Below are 25,534 nucleotides of genomic sequence, written 5' to 3' on the forward strand. Positions count from 1 at the left end.
AGTCTATACCAGGGATGGGCAACTTTGGTCCTGGAGGGCCACTGTCCTACAGAGTTTAGCTTCAAATCTAATCAAACACACCTGAACAAGCTAATCAAGGTCCTCAGGATTACTAGAAAATCACAGGCAGGTGATTTTTTCAGGGTTGGAGCTAAACTCTGTAGGACAGTGGCCCTCCAGGACCGAAGTTGCCCATCCCTGGTCTATACGATAGAAAGTAACGATCTGTTTAACAAAATAAACGTCTTACTTCTGACACTTATCAGGCAAACAAATCTATCAGCTCATGCTAATAATTTAGAATCTCAGTGTTACGGAAGTAGCGACAGATCTTTTAATCTCTATTGTGACGTTGATCCAAATGTAAAGGATTATCGAAAAGAAAAAACTGTAGGGTGAGGTAAGTTATTGGTTCTATTCATCGGATGGAGGGAGATCTGAATGTGAGCTCGCAGTCGATTGTGCAAAAGGGGCGGGGTTTATGCCCACTAATTGATTGGAAAAGTCCAGCGTATTAATTAAACATGTGCAAAAATCATTCATTCACAATAAGATCTTTAGCGTGCATTTAGAAATATTCATGCCGAATTGTTTTAGTCTGACGGAAATCAAACTTTTAACATGCATTTAAACGCACGTAATCTGTTACAGTATTCTAATCCAGACGTGACCCGTTGAAATGAAAATTCAGAAATGGCATCCGTTCCAACATTCCAGAGAGCAGATTTCTCCACTTCACCTGAAGATCATAGCCTGGGTTTCCCCATGCTGCCTTGTGCGCAGTGCGATTTTATTCACGCTGCTAGGCAGCCTGGACACCATGGACCAGATTTTCCAATCACAGAACGGGGAGGGAGCAGCAAGACGATGACGACGTCTATGCGACACACCGAAGCATAGTTTATATCTATGGATCCAACATGGCATCAGACGCGAAGTTACCTTTCGACGCAGCCTTAGATAGTGTTCTAAGTAGGTTAGAACGCAAGTTTATTTCGTCTTCTTCCTCGTCGAATTTCTGTCGCTCTACATACGTCATCTGGTATAATTGAAATGATTGGCTATGAGCTATGTATAGGTGCATTTGATAGACATTCGTAGCGCCCAATAAACGGCTCTGGGGATTCGTAAACCACGCCTCAAATACGAGAAAATGAACATGTGGTTCCCAGACCACGTCTCAATGAGAAGAGGTCTGACGTTAGCCAGGCTATGAAGATCATGTAATATTCCTGCTAAATTCAGAGGGCAGCAGTTGAGACATGCAAACTTGAGTCAACCACTAAACAGACCCACTATCTCTGAGATAAAGTGATTGAAGGTTTGCCATAAACTCTTGCATGTTTAAACAAATGATATTTCATATAGCAGCATGGTGGATGATCATTAAGGTGGTTCTCTTGTACAGTTAAAATAGCTTAGCCTATTTAAGATGGCCAGGTGGCAGCGTGGTCTGAGAGAAAGGGCAAAGGTCAGGCTCAGGAAAGAAGGTTAATGAATAACCTGTCTGTCATTTATTTAGTGACTGTCAGAGAGGCAACACTTACAAAATAATTGTAGCGGGGACAGTCCTAGGTTAACCGTAAAACCAGACTGCTATTCTTTATTCATAGAAACCAGGTCTTGTTTGGATTGGGTCAAAGTGGAATGTTCCAGTTGCGGGGTGTTTTTTAGACACTTAGTTTGCAACCCTGAGCTAAGATAACCGGCGGTCACGCTGTAGGCTGGAATGTTGATGGGCCTTATCTCTGTTCCCTTTTTTCCTTGAGGTGTGTGTGGATAGCATCTGCTTGTGTGTGTTTGTGTGGTTGCAGTGGGTAAGAGATGCTGACCACAGTCTTGAAATTCCACCCTTCTTCCACACATTCACATTAGACCTGTGTTTTGTAACTCAAATTTTTGGATGTAATAAGCAATTTTTTTGGATGCACAATTGCCTTTAATTAAAAATTTGCACGTCATTCAGCTTTGGATATGTCCCAGGGATTGATTAGATTTCAAGATTTTTATAGATTTTTTCTTGTTCTTATAAAGATCACTTTCTTTAAAGCTTTTCTTTATCATGCCTTCATTGTTTTTTTTCCCTTCAAACTTTTCAATTCCCTTTTATTTATAGATTTTTATAGACCTTTTATCTGACTGTCCTGTGATACATGCGTGCATGATGCACTGTATGTAGACAAACTAAAGCTATAGAGAGCGTGAAGTGTTTTAGAGTTTTTGTGTTTACAGGACCAAAAATGGCACAGTTGAAGAAACACCCATAACTTCCTGTTGAACAAAAAATTGACATATTTTGACAAATCTTCACATAGAAATTTGCCATGCATATTCTTAAAAAAAGAGAAAGGTTTGGGGGTCAGTTAGATTTTAGTTTTAAAGAAATAAATATAAATACTTTAATTCAGAAAAGATGCATTAAATGCTGTACTTTTGAACTTTCTATTCATCAGAAAATCTTGAAAGCATCTCAGTTTCCACCAAAATAATAAGCAGCACAACTGTTTTCAATATTGATAATAATATAAAATATTTTTTGAGCACCAAATCAGCATATTATAATGATTTCTGATGGATCATGTGACTCTGGAGACTGGAGTATTAATTATGCTGAAAATTCAGCTTTGCCATCACAAGAATAAATAATTTAATACAATAAATTAAAACAGAAAATGATTTTAAATTGTAATAATATATTTCACAGTATTACTGTTTTTACCTTGCAAGCATTAAAAAAAGTTAATCGACCCCAAATAGTTGAATGGCAGCGTAGGTTCAGAACAACATATACTTTTAAAAGCAAACCATACACTTTCAGTCTGAAACATAAAGACATTAGATGTTAGTGTCTCATATGTGCAGGTGTGTCACTGATCTCAGTTACTGTACATTTACAGTAGCGTTACCTCTGGCCCGTCTTCCACACTGAAGCAAAAACAGAGCTGTAGTACAGATGACGGCTCTTCCCTGTGACGCGACTACACACTCCTGTGAAAGCTGTTGTGTTTGTAAAGTTTATCCAGGAACATCTGGGATAAGCAGGAGTCCAGCTGGACCCCGATACTGTTATTGTTTGCTGTCTTTGTTGGATCTTATCAGTCCACAGCAGGTTTAATCTCATCAGGAGAGGATCTGTTCTGCAGCAGGAGAGGAGATGTGGTTTCGTGGGGCTAACATCCATACCTGTCCTGTGTTCTTCCCTGTACGCTGGATATGGAATTTCATTGGATGCTGTGCTGATGAGGCCTCCCCATATTCTTGTAAACATTTTGTCTTGTATTGGTTGAGCTGGGCTGGGTATCACATTGCTTATGTCAACACCATTAGCAGGTGCTACTGTTTTGCAGGAGAATCAGAGAAGTTCTGCTTCTGTAGAGAGTGTGTGTGAGTGTGTGAGTGTGTGAATGGAGGCAAATGGAAATATGTCTCTGGAAGAGGGATTGAAGTTTCTCTTTTTAGACCTGAAACTAGTCTCAAGAATGATCAGGTTGCTCTGACACCTGATATTTAAATACTTTAACATGTGGTGTAATTTTACTATTATAAAACATTTAATGGGGTAGTGCACAAAAAAATCGAATCAGCTAATCCGCTTTTCGAATAATCGACTTTATCACACAGTGCTACTCCATAGCAACCACCCAAAATAGTGAAAATACCCTAGCAACCACCTATTAACACTATAGCAACCACCCAGAACACCCTAGCAACTGCCTAGCAACCACCCAGAACACCCTAGCAATCGCCTAGCAACGACCTAGCAACCACCCAGAATACCTTAGCAACCCACTAGAAACACCCTAACAACCGTGCCGAATTTTGCCACTGCAAGCACCACTTCACATTTTCTTCAGGAAATGTACATTCTAGTTTTTATTATGCTTTTGCATGCTTTTCGAAGCTTCATTGCCCTAGTTTTTTTCATTTCCATTAAGACTGGCCCAGAGAAATTCTTATTGGTTTGGAACAAAATAAGGGTGTGTAAATGATGACAGAATTTTAATTCGTGGGTGAACTAATCTTTTAATGAAATATAACTTGTTCTAGTTTCTGAAATATGGTTTCTGTGAAAATATTGGGTTGTCAAAATGTTCTCTCTGGACACCTCCTTCCTAGAACAGAAATGGTGAGTGAAATGAAGGGTTTGGCCAGTGTGGTTTCTTTATACCAGACCTGTTGGTATATAATACCAGAATGCATCAACCACATCGAAAACTGCCCAACAGTGGTTTCAGAAGTGATTTAAGGGGAAATGGTACTTCAGAGCAAGATGCATTTAATGCAGAGCTTAATCACAACCGTACAGCAAGATGCACACTGTAGTCTGGACTGAACCTTGTTTTTTCTCTATGGTTTCATGTTTGTTTGGCGTTATTTGTTTTTATTTTATGGCATGGCATTGTGCTGTTGAGAAGTTCCACACCCTTGTTGTGCGTTGTCATTAAGGTTGATCTGATTGCTTTGGTGGACGTGAGATGTGTCATCTTCAGGGGGCGTGTGTTTTGAAGACCTCTTTGTAGCAGTGTTGAAAGAAAACCTATAATTATTCAATTGTTTTAACCGTTCAAAAACTACAGATTTTGGGGTCAGTAAGAAGTCCCTTATGCTCACCAGTCACCACGGCTGCATTTCTTTGATCAAAAATACAGAAAAAACAGTAGTGTTGTTAAATATTACAATATAAAATAACTGGTTACACTTTATTTTAAGGTGTCATTGTTAGAGTGTAATTATATATTTAAGTACTGAGTAATATTAAGCAACTACATGTACTTACTATAGGGTTAGGGTAGGATTAGGATTTGGTTGAGGGTTAGTTGCATGTAATTATGCATAATTTACTGTTATTACTATGGTAAGTACATGTAACATATGTAACAAGGACACTGTAAAATAAAGTGTTACCAAATAACTTTTTAGCATCATTATCCCAGTCTTCATCATGATCCTTCAGAAATCATGCTGATTTGGTGCTCAAGAAACCTTTATTATTATTATCAATGTTGAAAACAGTTGTGCTGCTTAATATTTTGGTGGTAAGTGTGGTACTGTAATCCTTTTTTCAGGATTATTTGATTAATAAAAAGTCGAAAAGAACAGCAATTGTTTGAAATAGAATATTTTGTAACATTAGGTTTTTACTGTCTCTTATCTCAATTTAATGCATCCTTGCTGAATAAAAGCATTAATTTCTTTAAGAAGAACTGCTGTGTGTGTATATTATATAGATATTTGAGTGGTAACTTGTCTGAACTGGTTTATTAAATGGTTTATTGACTTGTTTATTAAATTGGACTGAAACGGATTGTTATCGGTGGGATTTTTGAACAGATGTTTTGAATGTTCCTTGTCCGTGTCTCAGTTTCCACTGAAATATTGCTTGTGGTATCTACTACTCTGTGTACACTTAATCCTGTCTCTCCTCTGTGCGTTGAACTATAAGACCGGTTTTAACTGGACTAATGGCATTAGCAAATTAGACTAATAAAAAAGTGACTAACTAATGGAGGATGGCGAATCCTGTTAAACGCTCTGGCGCAATCTTCCGCTGATCAGCTTCTTGCTGTTGAGTTTACCGTTTCGGATATGATTCATGATCTTTATTGTACTGGAAAACTTCTGCTCTACATTCTACTTAAATCCATCTGGCTGACACGTTAATAAACACATGGGCTATGGAGCTGCTGCATTAGTGTGTGTGTGTGTGTGTGTGTTTGGGTGGGTGGGTAGGTGTCTTAGAAGGGAGTGATGTGGCGTACCTATCATCACATTTCTATTTCCATCAACTCAAGCCTGTGTACTTTGTTTGCATTCTGATCTCTGATGAATCCTGTAATCCAGCATTATATTGTTGATAAGCAGCTGTTTAATGGTTTATTTGTAGCTCTAGTCACTTCTCATAAATAATGAATAATATTTTTAGTTACCGGATCTCTCCGCAGTGAAATGTGGCATCTCCACATACATCGGCTGCTCTGTTCCTAAACCTAGTGAGCCACCTTGCCGTCTACATAGGCTGCTGTCTTCTAAGGTGGCATCATAACTGAAATGAATATTGGAACTATATGCAGAAACGCTTACAAATAGCGATCTTCGGGTGAGAGGACTCCGCTCGCAAGACTTTTGCTTTAGCATATACAGTATTGCTGAGCTAACAATGCAATACTCTCACATACTGGGTAAAATAGTACATTTTTAAATATTGTAATATTTATCATATTTCAGATTTTTTTTTTTTTACTGATCTGGTCACAGTTCGTTATGGGATTGCTTTCCCACATGGCTAGCCTATATGATTTGGGAAAAAATCAAATTGCGTTTTCTTTTCCTGATAAAAATTGTGATTTTTGTGAGAATTGTAATATTTCACTGTAAAATTAAACAAGTAATTAAGAAAAATAATAGTGTTTTATTTATTTATTTTTCATTTTACAATACAACTGTGATTCTTAATTTCTTCATTTTCAAACAATTAAATCAACAAGCTTTTAATTTGGTGGAAAAACTGCAGGGAGACCATAAAGCATCTCTTTTGTTAAAAACAGCTGATTTATAGGCGCTTCTTTTTGCAAGTTTTGTAAGATGATTGGTGCAGCGTTTATTGTTTTTCACAGGTGGATATGCTGGACTTCTCATGCCATCGATTTGTGTCTGTGTGCATTCATTAGCCAAAGGGAGGAGCAGGAGCACTTCGTCTAATTCATCTTCAGTACATTTTAATTCACTAAATAGCCATTACAGGAAAGATCGATTAATGGATGAGTGGAACACGTTATTTTTGCTACCACAGTTTCAAGAGAGACCCCAAGTAGAAATAGTTTGTTGGACAGTTATCAAATTACACTTAAAAGGCATGAGTTACAAAAACATTGGTAGTTCTTGTCCTAAGGGTGCTTGGAGAACGACTCTGACTTTGATGGATAGGAATGCGTATGGTCTGTTTTGACAGGTCATCAAGTGGGAATGAAGCAGATGAAGTCGTCATTTGTCAACGGATCTTTATGTGAGAGAGATATAGAGTTAAGTTATCTAATTCATGAAGAAGCTTTGACATTGTTTGCAGATTGTGAGATGGGCAAACTATTACACTGGCGTTTTACATTTACATTTAGTCATTTAGCAGACGTCTTTGTCCAAAGCGACTTCAAAAATGGGGACTAAATTAAGCTAGTCATCGTGAAGAGGTTTTACTGTGTATTGTGTGTGTGTGTGTGTGTGTGTCTTCAATGAGAAGATGAATATATTAAAAGATCTTTTAAAGTTTGACTTTTTTAATTCTTTCCAGAGCTTATCAGGCCCCTCCCTCCTTTCATTTGCTCTCTCTCTCTCTCTCTCTCTCTCTCTCTCTCTCTCTCTCTCTCTCTCTCTCTCTCTCTCTCTCTCTCTCTCTCTCTCTCTCTCTCTCTCTCTCTCTGTGGGCAGATAGGAGAAACACTGCCATATAAGGTGGTGTGATAGTGGCCTTGTCCATTTTTACCCGGGAACAGCAGCTGTTCCTCTCGCCCCCTCAGTCAAAACAACCAGGAAACCTTTTCCCAATGCTCTCGAAATGTTACAGAAATCCTGCCCTCTGTGACACTTTATCTGTCTGCCTATAGTTGACCAGGTCCAGGAATTTGCCTTAGCGTGGTAAAATCATGCACAGGTTCTTGTGTCCTTTTTAAAACTGCAGCAACAACATAATATATAAATCTATACATTTGATAAAATTATAAATGTCTTTACTGTCACTTTTGATCCATTTTAATGTGTCCTTGCTGAATGAAAGTATTAAATTCTTTAAAAAAAAACAAAAAAAACTTTTGAACAGTAGTGTAGATGTTTAAAAAATCGTTACATTTATTCATCATAATAATCAGAATAAAACCATTTTGATTTTGTCATGATTGAGGTTCTGATTTTAGTTTTGATATTTTTTGAGTGATGTGTGATAGGTTTCAGGAAATGAGCCTTTGTAAGTGTGACAAGCTGTAAAAGCTTGGTGCTAGTGACACATTGATGTATCTGTTAGACCACTTAAACAAGCAGATTTTTTTTCATTTTGAGATTATCTGCATTGACTGAAAACTGCATGGTGGATTTACAGAAGTAGTTCCAATTTTGTCTGTTCTAAGATAGTAAACATTTTCGGAAGTTTTCGTAGTTAATTTTGAGTAAATATTGTGCAACGTTGTGCATTTAATTTTTGCATGTCTCAATTGTTATCATAAAAGTTTATTACGTTTAAAGTAAGCATTGATGTTACATCAGCCATCTGCCACCCTTTTCTCTATACTGGCATCAGCATCAGTTCATTTGAAGTGTTTTGGCTTCCTAAAACCGCTCTTAACTATATATACAACAGGATGTGCAACGGTGAGGAAGGAATTACTGCAAAAGGTATTTTAGCATGCAGATGCGACAGATTTCTCATTTCTACAAAAACAACACGCCAATTTACAACACGCAAATTAACTATACAGGTTGTCATGTTTGTATTGGGGCATGTTGTCAAATATCTGGGCAATAATGTTAGAAATATTCAACTTTGTATATTCCGCTTTCCTTTATTTTATTTAAAATTTCTTTATTTTCTCTACATATTTTTGAGAGAATAAAAAAAAAAAGAAAACCTGGTCTCAGTTGTTCAGATTATCTTATTATCGACTGATGCTTATTTCAAATTGCTAAATATCTGTCAGCTAATCAGCCTGTTATATCAGTATACTGATACACTAATTGTTACACACAGGGAGCTGATAAACTAATAGGTTGTTAGTTACATGAGATTGAAAGTGTGAGAGTGAGAAGGAGTGTCAGAGCGAGAGGATGTCTGCGGGTTTAACTGAAGCGTGGATAATCATTTGTCATTATTGCAGTTAGTGTTGGAGGTGGTGTGTTTGTGTGTAGTTGGGAGTGACTCACAGTTTGTGTGGTGTGTGTGTGTATGAGGGAATGTTAAAATGCAGAGAAATGCAGTATTTTTAACTCCCACTCAGGTTTCAGGGTTTTCATTCGCCATTTGGATTCACTTACTGTATGCTGTTTTACATTCCATGCGTCTTTCATAACAACCATGTTGTTGTTTTTCGGTAATGTGTGAGTCTCTCAACTCAAAATAATAAACTATAAAAATAAATGGGGGTCTCCTCGACTAAAGATTTTTCTAGTCGACTAGTAGTCGTTCATTTAAGCCATCAATTACTTAAATATATACTGGGGGGAATACTAAACCATAATGAGTCTTTAATATAGGGCTGTGCCATTAATCGTGATTGATTTGACAATTATGAAAACGAAACTCGGCGTAAAACGGCGTAACAAAAATTATTGTGCCGATGCCAGCGCACCTTCCTTTCCTTCACAGCGTTGCGTTTTCATTCCTCCCTAAGCCAAACTTACCATCCAAAACAGCCGAATAAATGAGTGTTGTAAAATGCAGTCTACTGTTGCTAAACTGCAGGATGTGCTTGATATTAAACAGTGTTATTAAATGTGCATTAAGTTGCTAAAGAGATACCGTTCCCTAGGCGGCCTCCTGTGCGCGCACTCCGAGACAGGGCAGAACACGCATGAGCAACGTATACTGTGGGCTTCAGATACGTGTCAGATCGACAGGAAAATGTAGTATTAGTGCATCTCTACTTACACTCACCTAAAGGATTATTAGGAACACCTGTTCAATTTCTCATTAATGCAATTATCTAATCAACCAATCACATGGCAGTTGCTTCAATGCATTTAGGGGTGTGGTCCTGGTCAAGACAATCTCCTGAACTCCAAACTGAATGTCAGAATGGGAAAGAAAGGTGATTTAAGCAATTTTGAGCGTGGCATGGTTGTTGGTGCCAGACGGGCCGGTCTGAGTATTTCACAATCTGCTCAGTTACTGGGATTTTCACGCACAACCATTTCTAGGGTTTACAAAGAATGGTGTGAAAAGGGAAAAACATCCAGTATGCGGCAGTCCTGTGGGCGAAAATGCCTTGTTGATGCTAGAGGTCAGAGGAGAATGGGCCGACTGATTCAAGCTGATAGAAGAGCAACTTTGACTGAAATAACCACTCGTTACAACCGAGGTATGCAGCAAAGCATTTGTGAAGCCACAACACGCACAACCTTGAGGCGGATGGGCTACCACTCATCTCCACTACAAATAGGAAAAAGAGGCTACAATTTGCACGAGCTCACCAAAATTGGACAGTTGAAGACTGGAAAAATGTTGCCTGGTCTGATGAGTCTCGATTTCTGTTGAGACATTCAGATGGTAGAGTCAGAATTTGGCGTAAACAGAATGAGAACATGGATCCATCATGCCTTGTTACCACTGTGCAGGCTGGTGGTGGTGGTGTAATGGTGTGGGGGATGTTTTCTTGTTTTCTTCACCCCTTAGTGCCAATTGGGCATCGTTTAAATGCCACGGCCTACCTGAGCATTGTTTCTGACCATGTCCATCCCTTTATGACCACCATGTACCCATCCTCTTGATGGCTACTTCCAGCAGGATAATGCACCATGTCACAAAGCTCGAATCATTTCAAATTGGTTTCTTGAACATGACAATGAGTTCACTGTACTAAAATGGCCCCCACAGTCACCAGATCTCAACCCAATAGAGCATCTTTGGGATGTGGTGGAACGGGAGCTTCGTGCCCTGGATGTGCATCCCACAAATCTCCATCAACTGCAAGATGCTATCCTATCAATATGGGCCAACATTTCTAAAGAATGCTTTCAGCACCTTGTTGAATCAATGCCACGTAGAATTAAGGCAGTTCTGAAGGCGAAAGGGGGTCAAACACAGTATTAGTATGGTGCTCCTAATAATCCTTTAGGTGAGTGTATAAGCAAGTCAAATGCTTCATTCATGGAGGAAAAGCAATCTTCACATCTATGTTTGAACGACACAGAACGGGTTTTTCCCCCACCATCTCCGCATGTTGATTCTGAAACTCTTAAATGCTTTAATGGTGCTTAGACCTGCAGGACACGCCTAATATTATAAATAATGTTTGTCCCCATTTTATTCTTGGAATGGAGGAACATGTAATAGAATAATAATGGTGTGATGTGTGAAGGCAGCAAGGTTCAATTCCCAACCCCAGTGCTTTTACAAAGACCAAGAATCAAAAACAAGTTATTTTATTTTACAAATGTGGGAGGATTCCAAGGCTTCAAGAGGAGACAAGGCCAAAACAACTAACATAAACCGTCTAACTAGTAGGGAGAAACTAACTCAGCTACAAAAGAAAAGAAAAAAGTACTATAAAAATACACTTAGGCTACTCCCTAACTACCTTAAACAGGAGAAAACAAGATCAAAATGGAATTGCACCCACTATCTACTAATCCCTTCCCAAAGAATGAACAATGTAAAGAACAATAAAACTAAGGTATATACAAACAAATAGTAACTTACAAACAAAAAAGGTTTTCTTGTTGTAGGCACTAATTATAAGAGTGTTAACACAATAACACTAAAGAGAAACTCAGGGCTTTTTTTACACTGGGCACATTTGCTGATATCCGAGTCTGAGCAGGATTGTTCCAGCGTTGGTCTAGTTTCACACTCAACTTGATTCTGTCAAACCCTGGTGCATTTGCGTTCATCTTGCGGCATCACAAACATGAAATGCAATATATTGTGTGTTTTATTAATTTGGTGATTATGCGCAGCTGAGTAAACAACACTTGGGTTTACTGTATGTGCTTTGCATTAAGGCGGCTTTCTGCTGCTTGCGAACAGACTCTTTTATGGATACAGTGGATTGCCATTCATTTGCCGCCCTGATTGCACTCGCTATACACGAATACACTGCAAGCTCACACTGGCGCATATCCAAGGTAAATCAACAACACTATCATCCCACATATGTGTTTTATTGAACTAGCCTAAATACATCGTAATCGGCTAAAACGTATGTGGGTTACTTTACTTCCTGAACAGGTGTGTTCCCGAGTCCTGTTGCTTTCACATTCACGCGAATCACGCCACAGTTCGAGTGCAACCGAACTCAGATCACCTCCTTCAGGTAGTCTGGGGTTCGGCACCCGGGTCCACATGACAGCTTTCACATTACCAATTTTTCATGCAAACCGTGCTCCGTTCCGAACTAAACTGCCAGTGTAAAAACGCCCTCAGTCAACAAGGTATAATCATAAACAATTAAAACTTTTAGTAAAAACTTTCAAAGTAAAACTTTTGAGTTGAGAATAGAAGCCCTAACAAAGCAGCCTACACACACACACACACACACACACACACACACACACACACACACACACACACACACACACACACACACACACACACACACACACACACACACACACACACACACACAGCTCCATGGAATGGTGCTGCTTAAATCTCCAAAGGTTCTTCTCATCCTCCAACCACAGATAACCAATCATTGGAGTCAGATGGCAGCCATTACTTCCTGCTTATGAAGTAGAGAGAGAAACAGGGAGAAAGGGAAAAAAAATAAAGAAAACAAATACATTCTTGGACGTGAGAATAAATATTTGTTTTTCTTTATATCTTTTATTTGGAATTGCCTGCAGTTATTGGCCTCTAATTCTGGAATGACAGTGCATAGGATTAATATAATTAATGAAAGTCAACATAAAATGGACTGTGCAACCCATATTGCTTTCGAAATGTTATTTAATTTAAATAATTCAATTTTTAGCCTTTGCTTTGCCTGTGGACCTGAAATGAGATGATGGTCAAGTTAAACCTTTTGCACGTCAGCAGAGGTTTGTTCAGCTCTGTAAGAACTTTCAGTTAAAGTTTAAGTGTTAAAATGCTTGTCTCAGGTTAATGTGCAAAATGGCACATGAGTGGTGTAAAAATGACACACTTTCAGGTTAAACTTTAAGCAATGCAGAGACAAAAGCAGTTGAAATTCTTCATGTGTTGGATTGAAAATGGAGCTGCAGATTTAACCTGAAGATCCAGTGTGGTTGACGTCCATGTTGGTGTTTGTACAGGTGGTCTGCATGTGTGTTCATGGGTCGTCTAGTAACGGTGGCCCCTTGTATTTCTGGCCTGAGGAGTGGGCTTTTCAGCACACCTCACACTATCCTCATGTTTTAAATGTTTACTTTGGTGTGTTTTGGTATGTTCTGTTTCATGTCTCTGATGACTATATAGGAGAAGGGGGCCACAGGAAGAAATGATGTCATCTCTAAACTGCACCGTGACACTACAGCAGTTTCACTGGAGCCTCTGGTGGCAGGTGTCATTTCCTGTCTGTGCGTGCTTTGAGATAGACACAGTTTTTCCTTAAATAGAAGTTTTATATTTTAAGTTCCCTATGCTGGGAAATAGGGTGCTGATATGGTGAAATATAACGGACACGCACAGGAGTTCAATCATATGTCAGCTCTTGTCCCATGATGCAACGCAGTGTTTCCTGCAGAGTTCAGCATAATAGTCACATGTTGAATATGTCATAGCTGGGTAACCCTTTATTTTGCAGTGTCATTGTTACATATGTTACATGTACTTACCACAGTGATAACAGTAAATTATGCATAATTAAGCGGTAAGTAAGTACATGTTGTTAATCATTATTGCTGCTCAGTACTTTAATATATATTTAACAATGACTCCTTAAACTAAAGTGTAACCTAAAGCAAATTGAATTGATTCAAACTCAGTTTACCATTTGAAACATGTTACCATTTGAAACATGTTAGTAGTCTAACGTTAGCCAGTTTACATGGCCGCTCGCTCTAACGTTAAGTTAACCTAGAAGACAAATATGCGCATATCCAAGTGTTTGTGTGGGCTGGAGTGTGGAAGCATGATATGTTTAACTTTACGTGCAATGAATTTACAGAGAATCAGGGTAGGTATGGGCTATTTGTCAAGTTTTTATTTCTATTACTGATAGGTCTCAAAAACAAGTACTCAGGGGCGGGGTGGGGCATGTCCATCATGGCGATAATGAAAATATTTGAATTAAAACGGTGTTCTGAAAATTATCAATAATGCATCAATTTAAAAAGGAACCTCTTCAGTTTGAATTTCAAATGTATTTGTGTAGCGCTTTTCACAATACATATCGTTTCAAAGCAGCTGTAAATGCATGTCTACATTACAATTTAGAGTGATCTGTAATGTCCATATCTCAGTACAGAAATTTACAGTTCTAAGATAATACAGATCTTGTAGTTAGCTAACATCATGTATTCATTTTAGGAAGAAACAATGAACTAAAGTAATTATTACAAGTTGTGAACAATGATTACAATATATAGAACATTTTGCATTGGTGTATGTTGGTCCAGAGTTGGCGTCCCTGGCAGCAGTTGGAGTCATCTCTTCACAGGTGTTGGGTCACCAGTCTTCGTAAGAGGCTGGATCCAAACTGGAGCTGGCGTGTAGTCTCTAGTTACCTCAGGATGGGCATTCCGAGATAAAACACAGAAGCAAATGGTAAATAATTAGCGTAGCTGCTAATAACATCATAACATTTCGAGCAAAGATAATCATTTGTGCATTTGATCTGATATAACTGGAGTACAAGGTTATGAGGTATATAATAAATGCTTGGCTAAAGAGATGTGTCTTTAATCTAAATTTAAACTGGGATAGTGTCTCAGTGTCTTCCATCATCAGTAAGGCTATTCTAGAGTTTAGGAGCCAAATGTGAAAATGCTCTCCCTCCTTTAGTGGACTTAGATATCCTTGGTACTACAAATATCCAGAGTTTTGTGTCCTTAAAGAGCATGATAGATAGTAGGGCGATGGAAGATCGGTTAAATACACATGATCTAAACCATTTAGGGCCTTATAGCAATACTTAAAGGAATATGGACATAATGAATACGTAATCAATATGGAACTTAAAGGAGTAGTTCACTTTAAAATAAAAATTACCCCATGATTTACTCACCCTCAGGCCATCCTAGGTGTATATGAAACTTGGTGTTTTCTGATCATATTTTCTTGACCTGGTAAGAACTCTAGCAGCTGCATTTTGGACCAATTGTAGCTTGTTTATTGATGATGCAGGACAACCAGCTAGTAATGCATTACAGTAATCAAGTCTAGAGGTCATGAATGCATGAACTAATTTTTCTGCATCTGAAACAGATAGCATGTTCCGTAGCTTAGCGATGTTTCAGAGGTGGAAGAAAGCTGTTTTTGTAACATGAATTATGATTTTCGAAAGACAAGTTGCTGTCTAATATAACTCACAGGTCTTTTACTGTAGAGCAGGGATCAGCAACAGGCGGCCCCCGGGCCAAAACTGTCCCGCCAGCAATAATATCGGGCCCGTGCCCGTAGCCAGATTATTTTAATAGCGGCTGGGTCTGAAATAGGTCTGTCATGACAGCAACAGTTACTCACAAAAACTTTTGCCTTCAAAATAAAAGTATGCAAACGTTTTTGCAGCAATGCTTTATTATTATTTATATTGAGAGCTTTTAATTTGAAAAGTTCTGAAAGACATTCAAAAGAGTCTGTGGATCGCTTTGTTGCAGATAAGACACACCGGCTTTGCATTCACAAAACTATACATAGTTGTCTTTCTATTCCTCTTTGAATGCCCTTTTCACTGTCAACTTTCCTCTTTAGACTCTTTGATAGTGCCATTTTCTCTCACCTGCTAGCGTAACATATATATTTTTTGGCCCGATGACAAACTTACTTGCTGACCCCTGAGGATGAAGTAACATCACTCTGCACACAACGTAATAGCGTACCTCCAGCACGCCAAAAAAATAGTATGTGAGTGTAAAAGTAGGCTATGTTAAATATTTATTACAATATAAGTTAGGCTCCATTATGTAACAAGCAAATTAAAATGATACACATTTATTATTCACAATATGGATAGAGGAAATAAAACATAGTTCGTTAAGAGCATGACTCAAACATGCCATTAATGGGCTTATTTTTTTAGTTATTTTTATCCATTCCGCATCTCCCACATACGTGTGTTTTAGCAAGGCGGTCTGTGTTGTAAGTTGGTGAATGAAGATACTTGGCAGGTTATTTGTCACTACTGCTTTATTAATTTATCCAGTGTAAAACCCCCAAACCGCCACACAAATGTGGCTTTTTGTTAATGACTGTCCTACTACAGGATTTAACACAGAGTTAAAGCTCACTACCAGTTACAAAAGACACTGTAACAGTCTGTCACAGGCAATTCTAGTTGCATTTTTCATCAATTAATTTCTTAAATTTATAATTTACAACTCTTTTTTTTGGCCCGTTGACAAACTTACTTGCTGACCCCTGAGGATGAAGTAACATAGGATATGTATATCTAAAGACGAATTGTATTCTAAGAAATTCTGTGTACAGGTTTTTGATCCAATAAGTCTTCAGAGAATCCTCAGTCTTATCTGAATTTAATAGAAGAAAATTACTGGTCATCCAATGTTTTATATATTTAACACACTCTGTCATCTTGGATAATTTACAGATTTCATCTGGTTGTGATGAAAAACAGCTGAGTATCATCGGCACAATAGTTTAAACAAATTCCATGTTTTCTTATAATATTAACAAGTGGCAGCATATTTTGAAAATAACAGAGGGCCTAACACAGGTCCTTGTGGCACTCCATTAATTACCGGCTTTATCTTAGATTTTTTCCCGTTTAAATAGACAAAATGGTAACAATCTGATAGGTACGGTCTAAACCACCTTAATGCCTGTCCCTGAATGCCAGTGTAATTTAGTAATAGTCAATCTAAGAGTAAGTTATGATCTATAGTGTTGAATGCAGCACTAAGACTAGTATTCAAGTAAAACTAGTATTCAGATACAGCCTTTGTCAAAAGCTAGAAGCAAGTCATTTGTATAATGAGTGCAGTTTCTGTGCTATGATGGGGCCTGAATCCTGACTGAAATTTTTCATAGATATAATTATTTTGCAGTAAGGAGCACAATTGAGCGTACACAACTTTTTCTAGTATTTTAGACATAAACGGAAAATTTGAAATGGGTCTGTGTAATTTGCCTATTCATTGGTGGTTTCTTAATAAGAGGCTTAATAACTGCCAGCTTGAACGGTCTTGGGACATCTTAAAGGAATAGCTGTGTGAGGTGAAGCTGAAGAATGAATGACCACCAGTAAACTGAAGCCCGGTCTATATGACACACCCTGTATGAGATTAATCAGATATCCTAGATACACAACATAAACGTAACATTACAACTTTTATTTGCCCAAAAGTGATCTTGGAAGTTACATGCTAGCCAGAGAATGTTATGGTGCCGGGAATGTCAGACATTGCCGTTTGAGTTGATGCTGGAGAGTGAATGAACACCAAACTGAAGCGCTTTATTAGCAGGTTAATAAACTCAACCAAACGCATCCTATATGAGATTAATCAGATATATACAACATAAATGTAATATCACAACATCTGCACGTGAATGCGCACGTGAACTTGACCATGCTTGTCTAAATATGTAACTCCCAAAGTGGATGCGCTCAATATTAACTGTAAAATACTGTAACTGTATTTTCAAAAAGCCCACCATTCGAAAGCGAAAGTAAAATACGCACGTCCGCACCTGCATTCATGTCTACTGGCGCAGTGCAGAGAGAGCGATTTCAATTAATTCCAATGGAAGTTGTGCGAGCATGTAGCTTAACTTCCATAGGAATAAACTGAAAATGCTTGCACTGCTACACGCCACTGGACCCGAATAAGCGGCAATTGCTTGAATGGTGGGTTCATTATTATTCTTAGTGAAAAACACAACTAACCATTTGTAGGTTCCCTATTAGCATTGTGTTTAAATGCAAAATATTGCCAAATAGGTGATTTTTACATTTCGCTTTGAAACCAAAACTTCCATCTTGTCAGTCAGCTCGCCTCACTCTCGTCACGTGATAAATGAAATCTGACTCCTGCTGCTAAACTGTGCTGCGACTCTCGTTCAGATCATGCTGAATTGAGCGGACATGTTCAGTTTTTAAGTGTAGTGTCTGTTCTCTAACTGAACTAAATGAGTTTTATTACTATAGAAAATCAATCTTTTCAACCACACAGTATTGTTGTTTCTTCGTTGCAAATGTTCAAATTATTGCAGAATTACTGGGATAAAAGTTTATTGTTTGTATATAAACATGTATAAAATGCATATAAATCTACGATTGTGATCAAAATAGACACCTTTTGTGATTAACCATTCAAATAACGATTGTATTGATTACATCGTTACACCACTAGATGGCGACAAGTGACTGTTAATTTATTTTTCAATGAATTATTCAGTCAAGAGATTCGTTCAAAAAGGCTGATTCATTCAGCAATGGAACAAGTAAAGTATTTATAAGTGAGTCATTGAATCATTCATACAAACCGATTTAAAAAAAAAAAGAATTCATTCAAATTAATTGAACATTTTAAATAGACTGCAGTAATTAACATTTTGTCAGAACCTCTGGTAAATTACATGTTATTTTAGTTGTCTGTTCATAATCATGATCTCTACTTGAACCAAAAAAAATTGTGATTCTCAAATGGTCCAGAATCGTGCAGCTCTCATTCAAACGAACGAATGAACTCTGAAATCGGGTGTGCACCAAAAGTGCTATCATGAAAGCACCCTTATTGTGCTGGTACTCACAAGTCATGACATGAGCAAAATGTACCTACTGGTGCAGTATTTATGTGACTTAATGGGCAATTAAAAAGTGCATTAAAATTAATGTTATGTTCACAGTGTTAGTAATATCTGATAGAGTACTATAGAGTGAAGTGAGAGAACAGATGCACATAAGAAAAAAGAGAGAAGTCCATAAGATTTCACATTGTGCAGTAAGGGTAGAGAACTTTTTGGGAGTTGAAGGCAGGGCAGGAGAGAGAGTGAAAATGGAGAGGAGGGGGAGAGGTGTGGCTGTTGGACATTCCGACTGCTTTTCCGGTAAGGGTTTCCAGCGAGACCATGCCTGGTATGTCGGTCACAACAGACCTGGTCTTGCTTCAAATCACTTTACAAGCGCAGCAGTGCAGTAACCGCCGGCCGTCACCTCAGTCTGCATGTGCAGAAACAAATCTATGGCTCTGGTGGTCTCAACATCTGCTTAATTATTTTAAATGCATTTCCGTTCATTATACGCTGCATTCCTTCAGGACAGGACATCATCCAGATGCCCAAAAAAGGTGAATTGTGTTCTGGGTAACAAAGGCAGTTAAAAATATTTTTTGATTTATGACTTTGGCTACATCAGCAGGAGTGAATGTTCTTTTATTATCTACTGACTTTTTATAAAGCCTTGCTGACTTATCAATCTTAAGATTTCTTCAGGCTAGAAGTTCTGCCTAGCCATTTAACTTCCTGTCCTTGAAGTATGCCTGTAGCTAATTCCACTCAGAGCTTAAATAAGAGATATCACTCCATAGCGTTTGTTTGCCCATGTTTTCTCACACAGATAGACATTTCCAAAGCAGTAACCAGATGGGATTAGTTTTCTAATTTGTTAAATTGTGTTTAGCGACAATTATTTATATAAAATGCCTGTCGTTTCATGTACCAATTCTGATTGAGTGTATATACTGTATATCGGATGGGATGCCAGGAGCAAATGAACCACTATCTGTTATGCTACCCTGAAAATTGGCCAAATGGCCAAATCGATAATGAAAGTGCATCAGGCAGCAAGCAACAATTTTAGCATTAGGTATGGTGTTTGACAAAGGTCAAAATAAAAGAGAAGCATTGTGAAAATGGATGGAATCAATTTCTAAGAAAAACAGACATGTTCATTTTGCATGAATATTATTTGCATGGAGGCCATTATTTTAATGTTTCACTCAAAGTGTTTGTGTTTCTGTTTCAGGACTCCATGAATGCCCTGGTTTTAGATCTGGACTCTCCGGCCTTACGTAAAAATAAGAACATTGAGACCTTCTTGAACAGATGTGAGTATCTGCTTTTAAGAGACCTAGATTTTCTCTGATTGTTGTTCTGTGTTATTCTGTGGGTAAAGGAAATACTTAATGGTGGCATCATGTTTTACAATGAGGCTGCTTCCTGCTACAGCGTCAACAGCATTTATATGAATTGAAATGTTTTGAGTGGCTCTTCCTAATTTGGGCCCCTCACTTTAAAACACTGAAGCTCATCACATAAATAATGAACTGTCAACACATACTAGAGCTGCACGATTTGGGATAAATTGAGGATGGAGATTCTCCCACGATTCTGAACAGACAACAAAACGTGTAAAAGCGGTTTGAATGAATGACTTTAATATTCAGTTTGTTGTCATAAGTGATCTTTGATATTTGTTTAAATTCAGTGCCTGTGTGAACGCATCTGTGTCTGTTTGCTCTATTTATGCGCTGTTAAAATTTTCACTAATTATCACATTCTGTCCCGATTTTGTTCCTGACTTTGCTTGTTGTCATGGAGACCATAGGGCTGTATGGATGTTATACTGTGTGGTTTGGATGAGAGAGTGTGACTCAACAGTCCTCTCATCCAGACTGTGTACCCTCTCTACTGGCCTTTGATAATTGTCATTCCTGTTGTTGATGTCGATGTCCTCAATATTTTAATGAATAACTACTAAGCTTTACAATATATACTGAAAATGTGTGAGGGTTTTTTTGTTGGGCATTGTTTAGAAGTGGTAGAGCATTATGGGGTTTTCAGTTGCCAATGGCTATATCTAGAAACCATTATGGCCGTAGGTTTCCATTATATCAAATGTGTTTGTGTATAAGATAATATGAAAATAATATAATTTAGTATGATTTAATGATAGCAAATGAGATGTACACAGAATTTACTCATACATATTTGAAAACACTTCAGGTACTTTGTACAGTAGTAACTATCATTACCATTTACAAACCTGACAGATCACCAGAAAACTAGTTCTTCAATCATGACATGACCAAGGAAATGTGATTTTTGATGTGTTCTGTGTACAGATGAGAAGGTCATGGGCCAAACGAGGGAGCTGCAGATGAAGCCAGAGGATTTTGACCGAGTGAAGGTGATCGGTAGAGGAGCATTCGGAGAAGTCCAGTTGGTGAGTGTGTTTTTGTGAGATAATTTCAGGATATGTATGTGCATTCAAAAGTATATGTGTTGATATTAAATCAAAAGGGACCCTATTTACTTTGTTAGTGCAAATTACTAGTCTTGTTATGAACAATTAATCCGTGCAAGTTGATTCACACACAAAAAAAACATTTTTTGTCTTTGTAATCTTTGATCGAAATCTGAAAATGTACTTCCCCACTGGATTGGTCTTCCTTCTCTGATGACGTCAGTTTGAACATCCCCTCCAATGGTCTTCTGTGAGCTTTGACAGCGAGCTGAACGGAACGCCCACTTTTCTAGATCTAATCAGTTCTTAGTGGGGAAAAAACACGCCATGGCCTGTATTTTTCTCCTTCAATATTCCGTTTCACTTGGAAAATACGTCACAACACTGAAGTCGGTCACAACTTCCAGTTCATGGTGATTCTTCCGGTTCTCTTTAAGAGAACTTACAAGAATAAATATGTTAAATGTTGTTAAATTTAACAGTTAATTTACCTCATTTGACATTCCAACTGTATCTTTCTCTTCTGTCTGATGTCATAATCCTTTAGCTAGTTTATGAGTAAATTAGTGCTAAGGCTATTTATTTATAGATCAGACCTAGATGGGACTTTTAACGGAAGTAAAACAGGGTCCCCGCGGGTCCTTTAAAATAACTTAAATTCAGTTTGAACAAATGTAAGGCCATTAAAATTCTTAAATATTTTAAATGGGACAAGAAAATTCTTAATTATCATTTCAAGAGGTCCTAAATGTGGTGATGGAAAAAACTATATCGCGATATGGCTTAATTTGATTGATTAATAAACTTCAAAAGGCTATGATTTAATTAAATGTTCAAAGTAAATACATGTCTCTGTTGCACTTTCTACAGGCTAATGATTTGCATTTTCATTCAGCTCACAGCAAAATCGACCCGTATTTTTACACAGTGTTGATAACTGGTGGATCAAAAAGAAGCAAATGTGCATATATATATATATATATAATATATACACACACACACACATATATATATACATATGCATAGAATTGTTTAAAGGGCTGTTTTATTATTTTATAAAACTTTTTGTTTTTGTCCAAACCTGTTCTTGACCTATAATTAAAGTTCAATCATTTCAAAGTCAATTATTGTGGCTTTTACAGTCATTTTATGGTTTAGGATATTACCATAGACATTGTCCTCCTATGCATACATTATTAATTTTATTTGTGCAGGTCTTAAAAGCCTTAAATTTGATTATATAAAAAAAAAACCTACAGATACCCTGGTAAAATACATTAGAGAGTCTTTGTATGATGTGATTAAATGATCAAAACTCAGTAATTGTATAAAAGCACACATAAGTTATACTGTTAAATCAATCTGTGGCATTAATAGAAAATTATATGCTGCTGTATCCATCACATTTTGAAAGCACAATATACATATTAAGGAAAATATGAGCAGGTTTGAATTGTTAACCACATATTAATTGCAATTATTTAATCTATTAGCTGCCACACTTTAAATAAATGTAGTGTGTAATTGTCTGTATGTATGTGTTATACCAAATGCTGCAAGCAGTTCTGTGTGCTCCCTGTTAAATGACCCCATGTAATTGTATATTTACATGTCAGATGTATAAACAACGGAGAGACCATGTGTAGTTTTGTATTGTGTCGTCACTCTGGGTGTGTGTTTGTGAAAGTCAGGGGAGAGATGCAGTGGGATGAGTCTGAACAAGCCTGCAGACACAAACAACATGATTACCCAGTATTCTCCTCTGTCAGTTGTCTGATAGGGGCTGTGTGGGTGCACTGAACCTAAAGCACAACAACAGAGGGTGCTTTAAAATTTGGCTGTCTGTGTGGAAGGCAAAACAGCCTCTCACAGAGTGTTCATTGGTGGTATTTTTAAATTGTTTTGGGATGCGATGCACAATATCTGACAGAAATTGAAAATGTTGGTTCATGAGTGTGTTAGTAATGAATTAGCCTAAGTCTCACAGAAGGTATGTGATGTGTTTTTTGTTATGATGTGTTTGTGTAGGTTAGGCATAAGGCCTCTCAGAAGGTGTACGCAATGAAGGTGCTCAGCAAGTTTGAAATGATCAAACGCTCAGATTCTGCCTTCTTCTGGGAGGAACGTGACATCATGGCATTTGCCGACAGCCCATGGGTCGTACAGGTATGATGTGCTGACATCTAGTTTTTTTTTTGTTCTTTTTTTTCTCACAAACTTGTCCTGTGTGTGTACGCAAGCCTTAAATGTGCAGCAGTGGTTTTTTCATATACAAATACTCTCAATGGTTTGATGTGCGTAAAACGAATGTGCTCTTTCCAAACATTAAATATCACATGACTATCCAATATGTGTGTACACTACCATTCAAAAGTTTGGAGTCTGTTAGATTTTATTTTATTTTATTTTATACTTTAATTCAGCAAGGACACATTAAATTGTTTAAAAGTGACAGTAAAGTCTTTTGCATTGTTACAAAGAAGCCTAGAAAATACATTTACAGCACAACTGTTTTAAACATTGATGATAATAATAAATGTTTATTGAGCACCAAATCAGCATATTAGAAATATTTTAGAAAGAAATCATGTAATATAAAGAGAATTCCACTTTGCTGTCACAGTAATACATTTCATTTTAAAATAAATTAACATAGAAAATAGTTATTGAATTGTATTAATATCCCCAACATTACCTGTTTCACAGTATTTTTAATCAAATAAATGCAGCCATGGTGAACATGAGGCTTCTTTCAAAAACATAAAAAAAAAAAAAAAAAATGTTTACCGACCCAAAACAGTAGTCTTTTTTTTTTTTTACTGATTTCTAATGATTATCTTGATCATATTTAAATAATGAAACAGGATGCTTTGTTTTTCAGCAAATTTAAAAGCATTATTTAAGAGTCAGTCAGTCATTCAGATTTTAAGCTTTTAATTAACAACTATTTTGTTTCACTTGAGTTTTTTTTTTTTTTTTTTTTTTTTATTAGCTAGCTGCTCAAGTTAAAATGTTAAAAGTGAAATTATGTGCTATCTATTGGACCAGAAATATTATGCCAGTGCATCTCTAGCTTGAGCACATACACAATGTCAGACTACAGAGATAAATAAACACATATTTTCTTTTTTTCCTCCCCCTCTATTCTTTCTCCTCTTCTCCTCAGCTGTGCTGTGCTTTCCAGGATGACCGTTCTCTCTACATGGTAATGGAATACATGCCAGGAGGAGATCTAGTCAATCTCACCAGCACATACGACGTTCCAGAGAAGTGGGCAAAGTTCTACACTGCCGAGGTTGTGTTGGCTTTGGACGCTATTCATTCCATGGGCTTTATTCACCGAGACGTCAAACCAGACAACATGCTGCTGGACCGCTACGGACACCTCAAACTTGCCGACTTTGGGACCTGCATGAAAATGGATGGGGTGAGGGGGTCAACCAGTTATTGCAAAACAAAAATTTCAGTTGTTCACAGGCTCTTGTCAAAACTACAGACTCTCTCTGGTCAGCTTCTGACCAAGTATTTCACCCTGAGCGCAGGGATTTCTAGCTCGCTCCTGGATGTAATTGCATGATAAATACCTTGAGCACATGCCAGTTCTTGTCCAAACTTAAGGGACTGAGCCTTCCTCTCATTCCTTTATCTCTGAATGAGGAAGACCTTAGGTGGTTTCAGAGGTTTAGGGTCATACTGGGGCTAAAAAGCTGTTTTACTTTAAAAATGCTCAGTTTATGTTGATTAAAGATTAAAGGGATCGTTCACCCTAAAATGAGAATTCTGTCATTAATTACTTTGACATTGATGTTTCAAAAAGTTCATAAAGCGATCGTAAATTTAATCCATATGAATTGAGCGAATTAGTCAAAATTTTCTGAAGAGACTATCACTTTAAATGATGAACAGATTGAATTTAGGCTTTTATTCACATATTAACATTGATCAGCGAACATAAACAGAAGCTCAACCAAACCTGCTTGACGTGCGAGAACAAACCTCTTGCGGAAGCTCGTAACACAAGAATGAACCTCATTGGTTCTCGCACGTCAAGCTAACATGCTTGAGCTTCCGTTTACCACAAACTGATGTGAGTTGATGAATGTTTATATGTGAATATAAAAGCCCAAATTGAATCTGTTCTTCATATAAAGCGGGCAAGTCTCTTTACTAAACCATACTAAACAGCTGTTCAAATGGATTAGTTTTATGATCTCTTCATGGACTTTTTGAAGCATCAAAGTGTCATTTGTGTAGCTGTCAATGGAGGGACCGAAAGCTCTCAGATTTCATCGAAAATATCTTTATTTGTGTTCCGAAGAGGAACGAAAATCTTAAGGGTTTGGAACGACATGAGGGCGAGTAATTAATGACAGAATTTTCATTTTTTGAGTGAACAAACCCTTTAATATCTGCTTACACTTTTACACTTTCTATTTTGATGACATTTGTAACATTGCAACTAAAATGTCAATTTATTCTACTAACCCAAACCTAACAGTCTACTAATACTC

General features: G+C 37.5%; 1 protein-coding gene across 3 annotated transcripts in view; it reads left to right on the forward strand.

Moving 5' to 3' along the window:
- The window catches only part of rock2a (rho-associated, coiled-coil containing protein kinase 2a), a 48,991-nt gene that overhangs the window by 5,967 nt on the left and 17,490 nt on the right, over positions 1-25,534 (forward strand). For all 3 annotated transcript variants that reach the window (XM_079855729.1, XM_079855727.1, XM_079855728.1), the window contains exons 2-5: positions 19,803-19,884; positions 20,902-21,002; positions 23,052-23,189; positions 24,190-24,450. In XM_079855729.1, coding sequence (XP_079711855.1) covers positions 19,803-19,884; positions 20,902-21,002; positions 23,052-23,189; positions 24,190-24,450 — 582 coding nt within the window. The remainder of the gene's footprint in view (positions 1-19,802; positions 19,885-20,901; positions 21,003-23,051; positions 23,190-24,189; positions 24,451-25,534) is intronic.

The sequence above is a fragment of the Squalius cephalus genome (assembly GCF_949319135.1).
Source record: "Squalius cephalus genome assembly, chromosome: 21".
NCBI classification, from domain to species: domain Eukaryota; kingdom Metazoa; phylum Chordata; class Actinopteri; order Cypriniformes; family Leuciscidae; genus Squalius; species Squalius cephalus.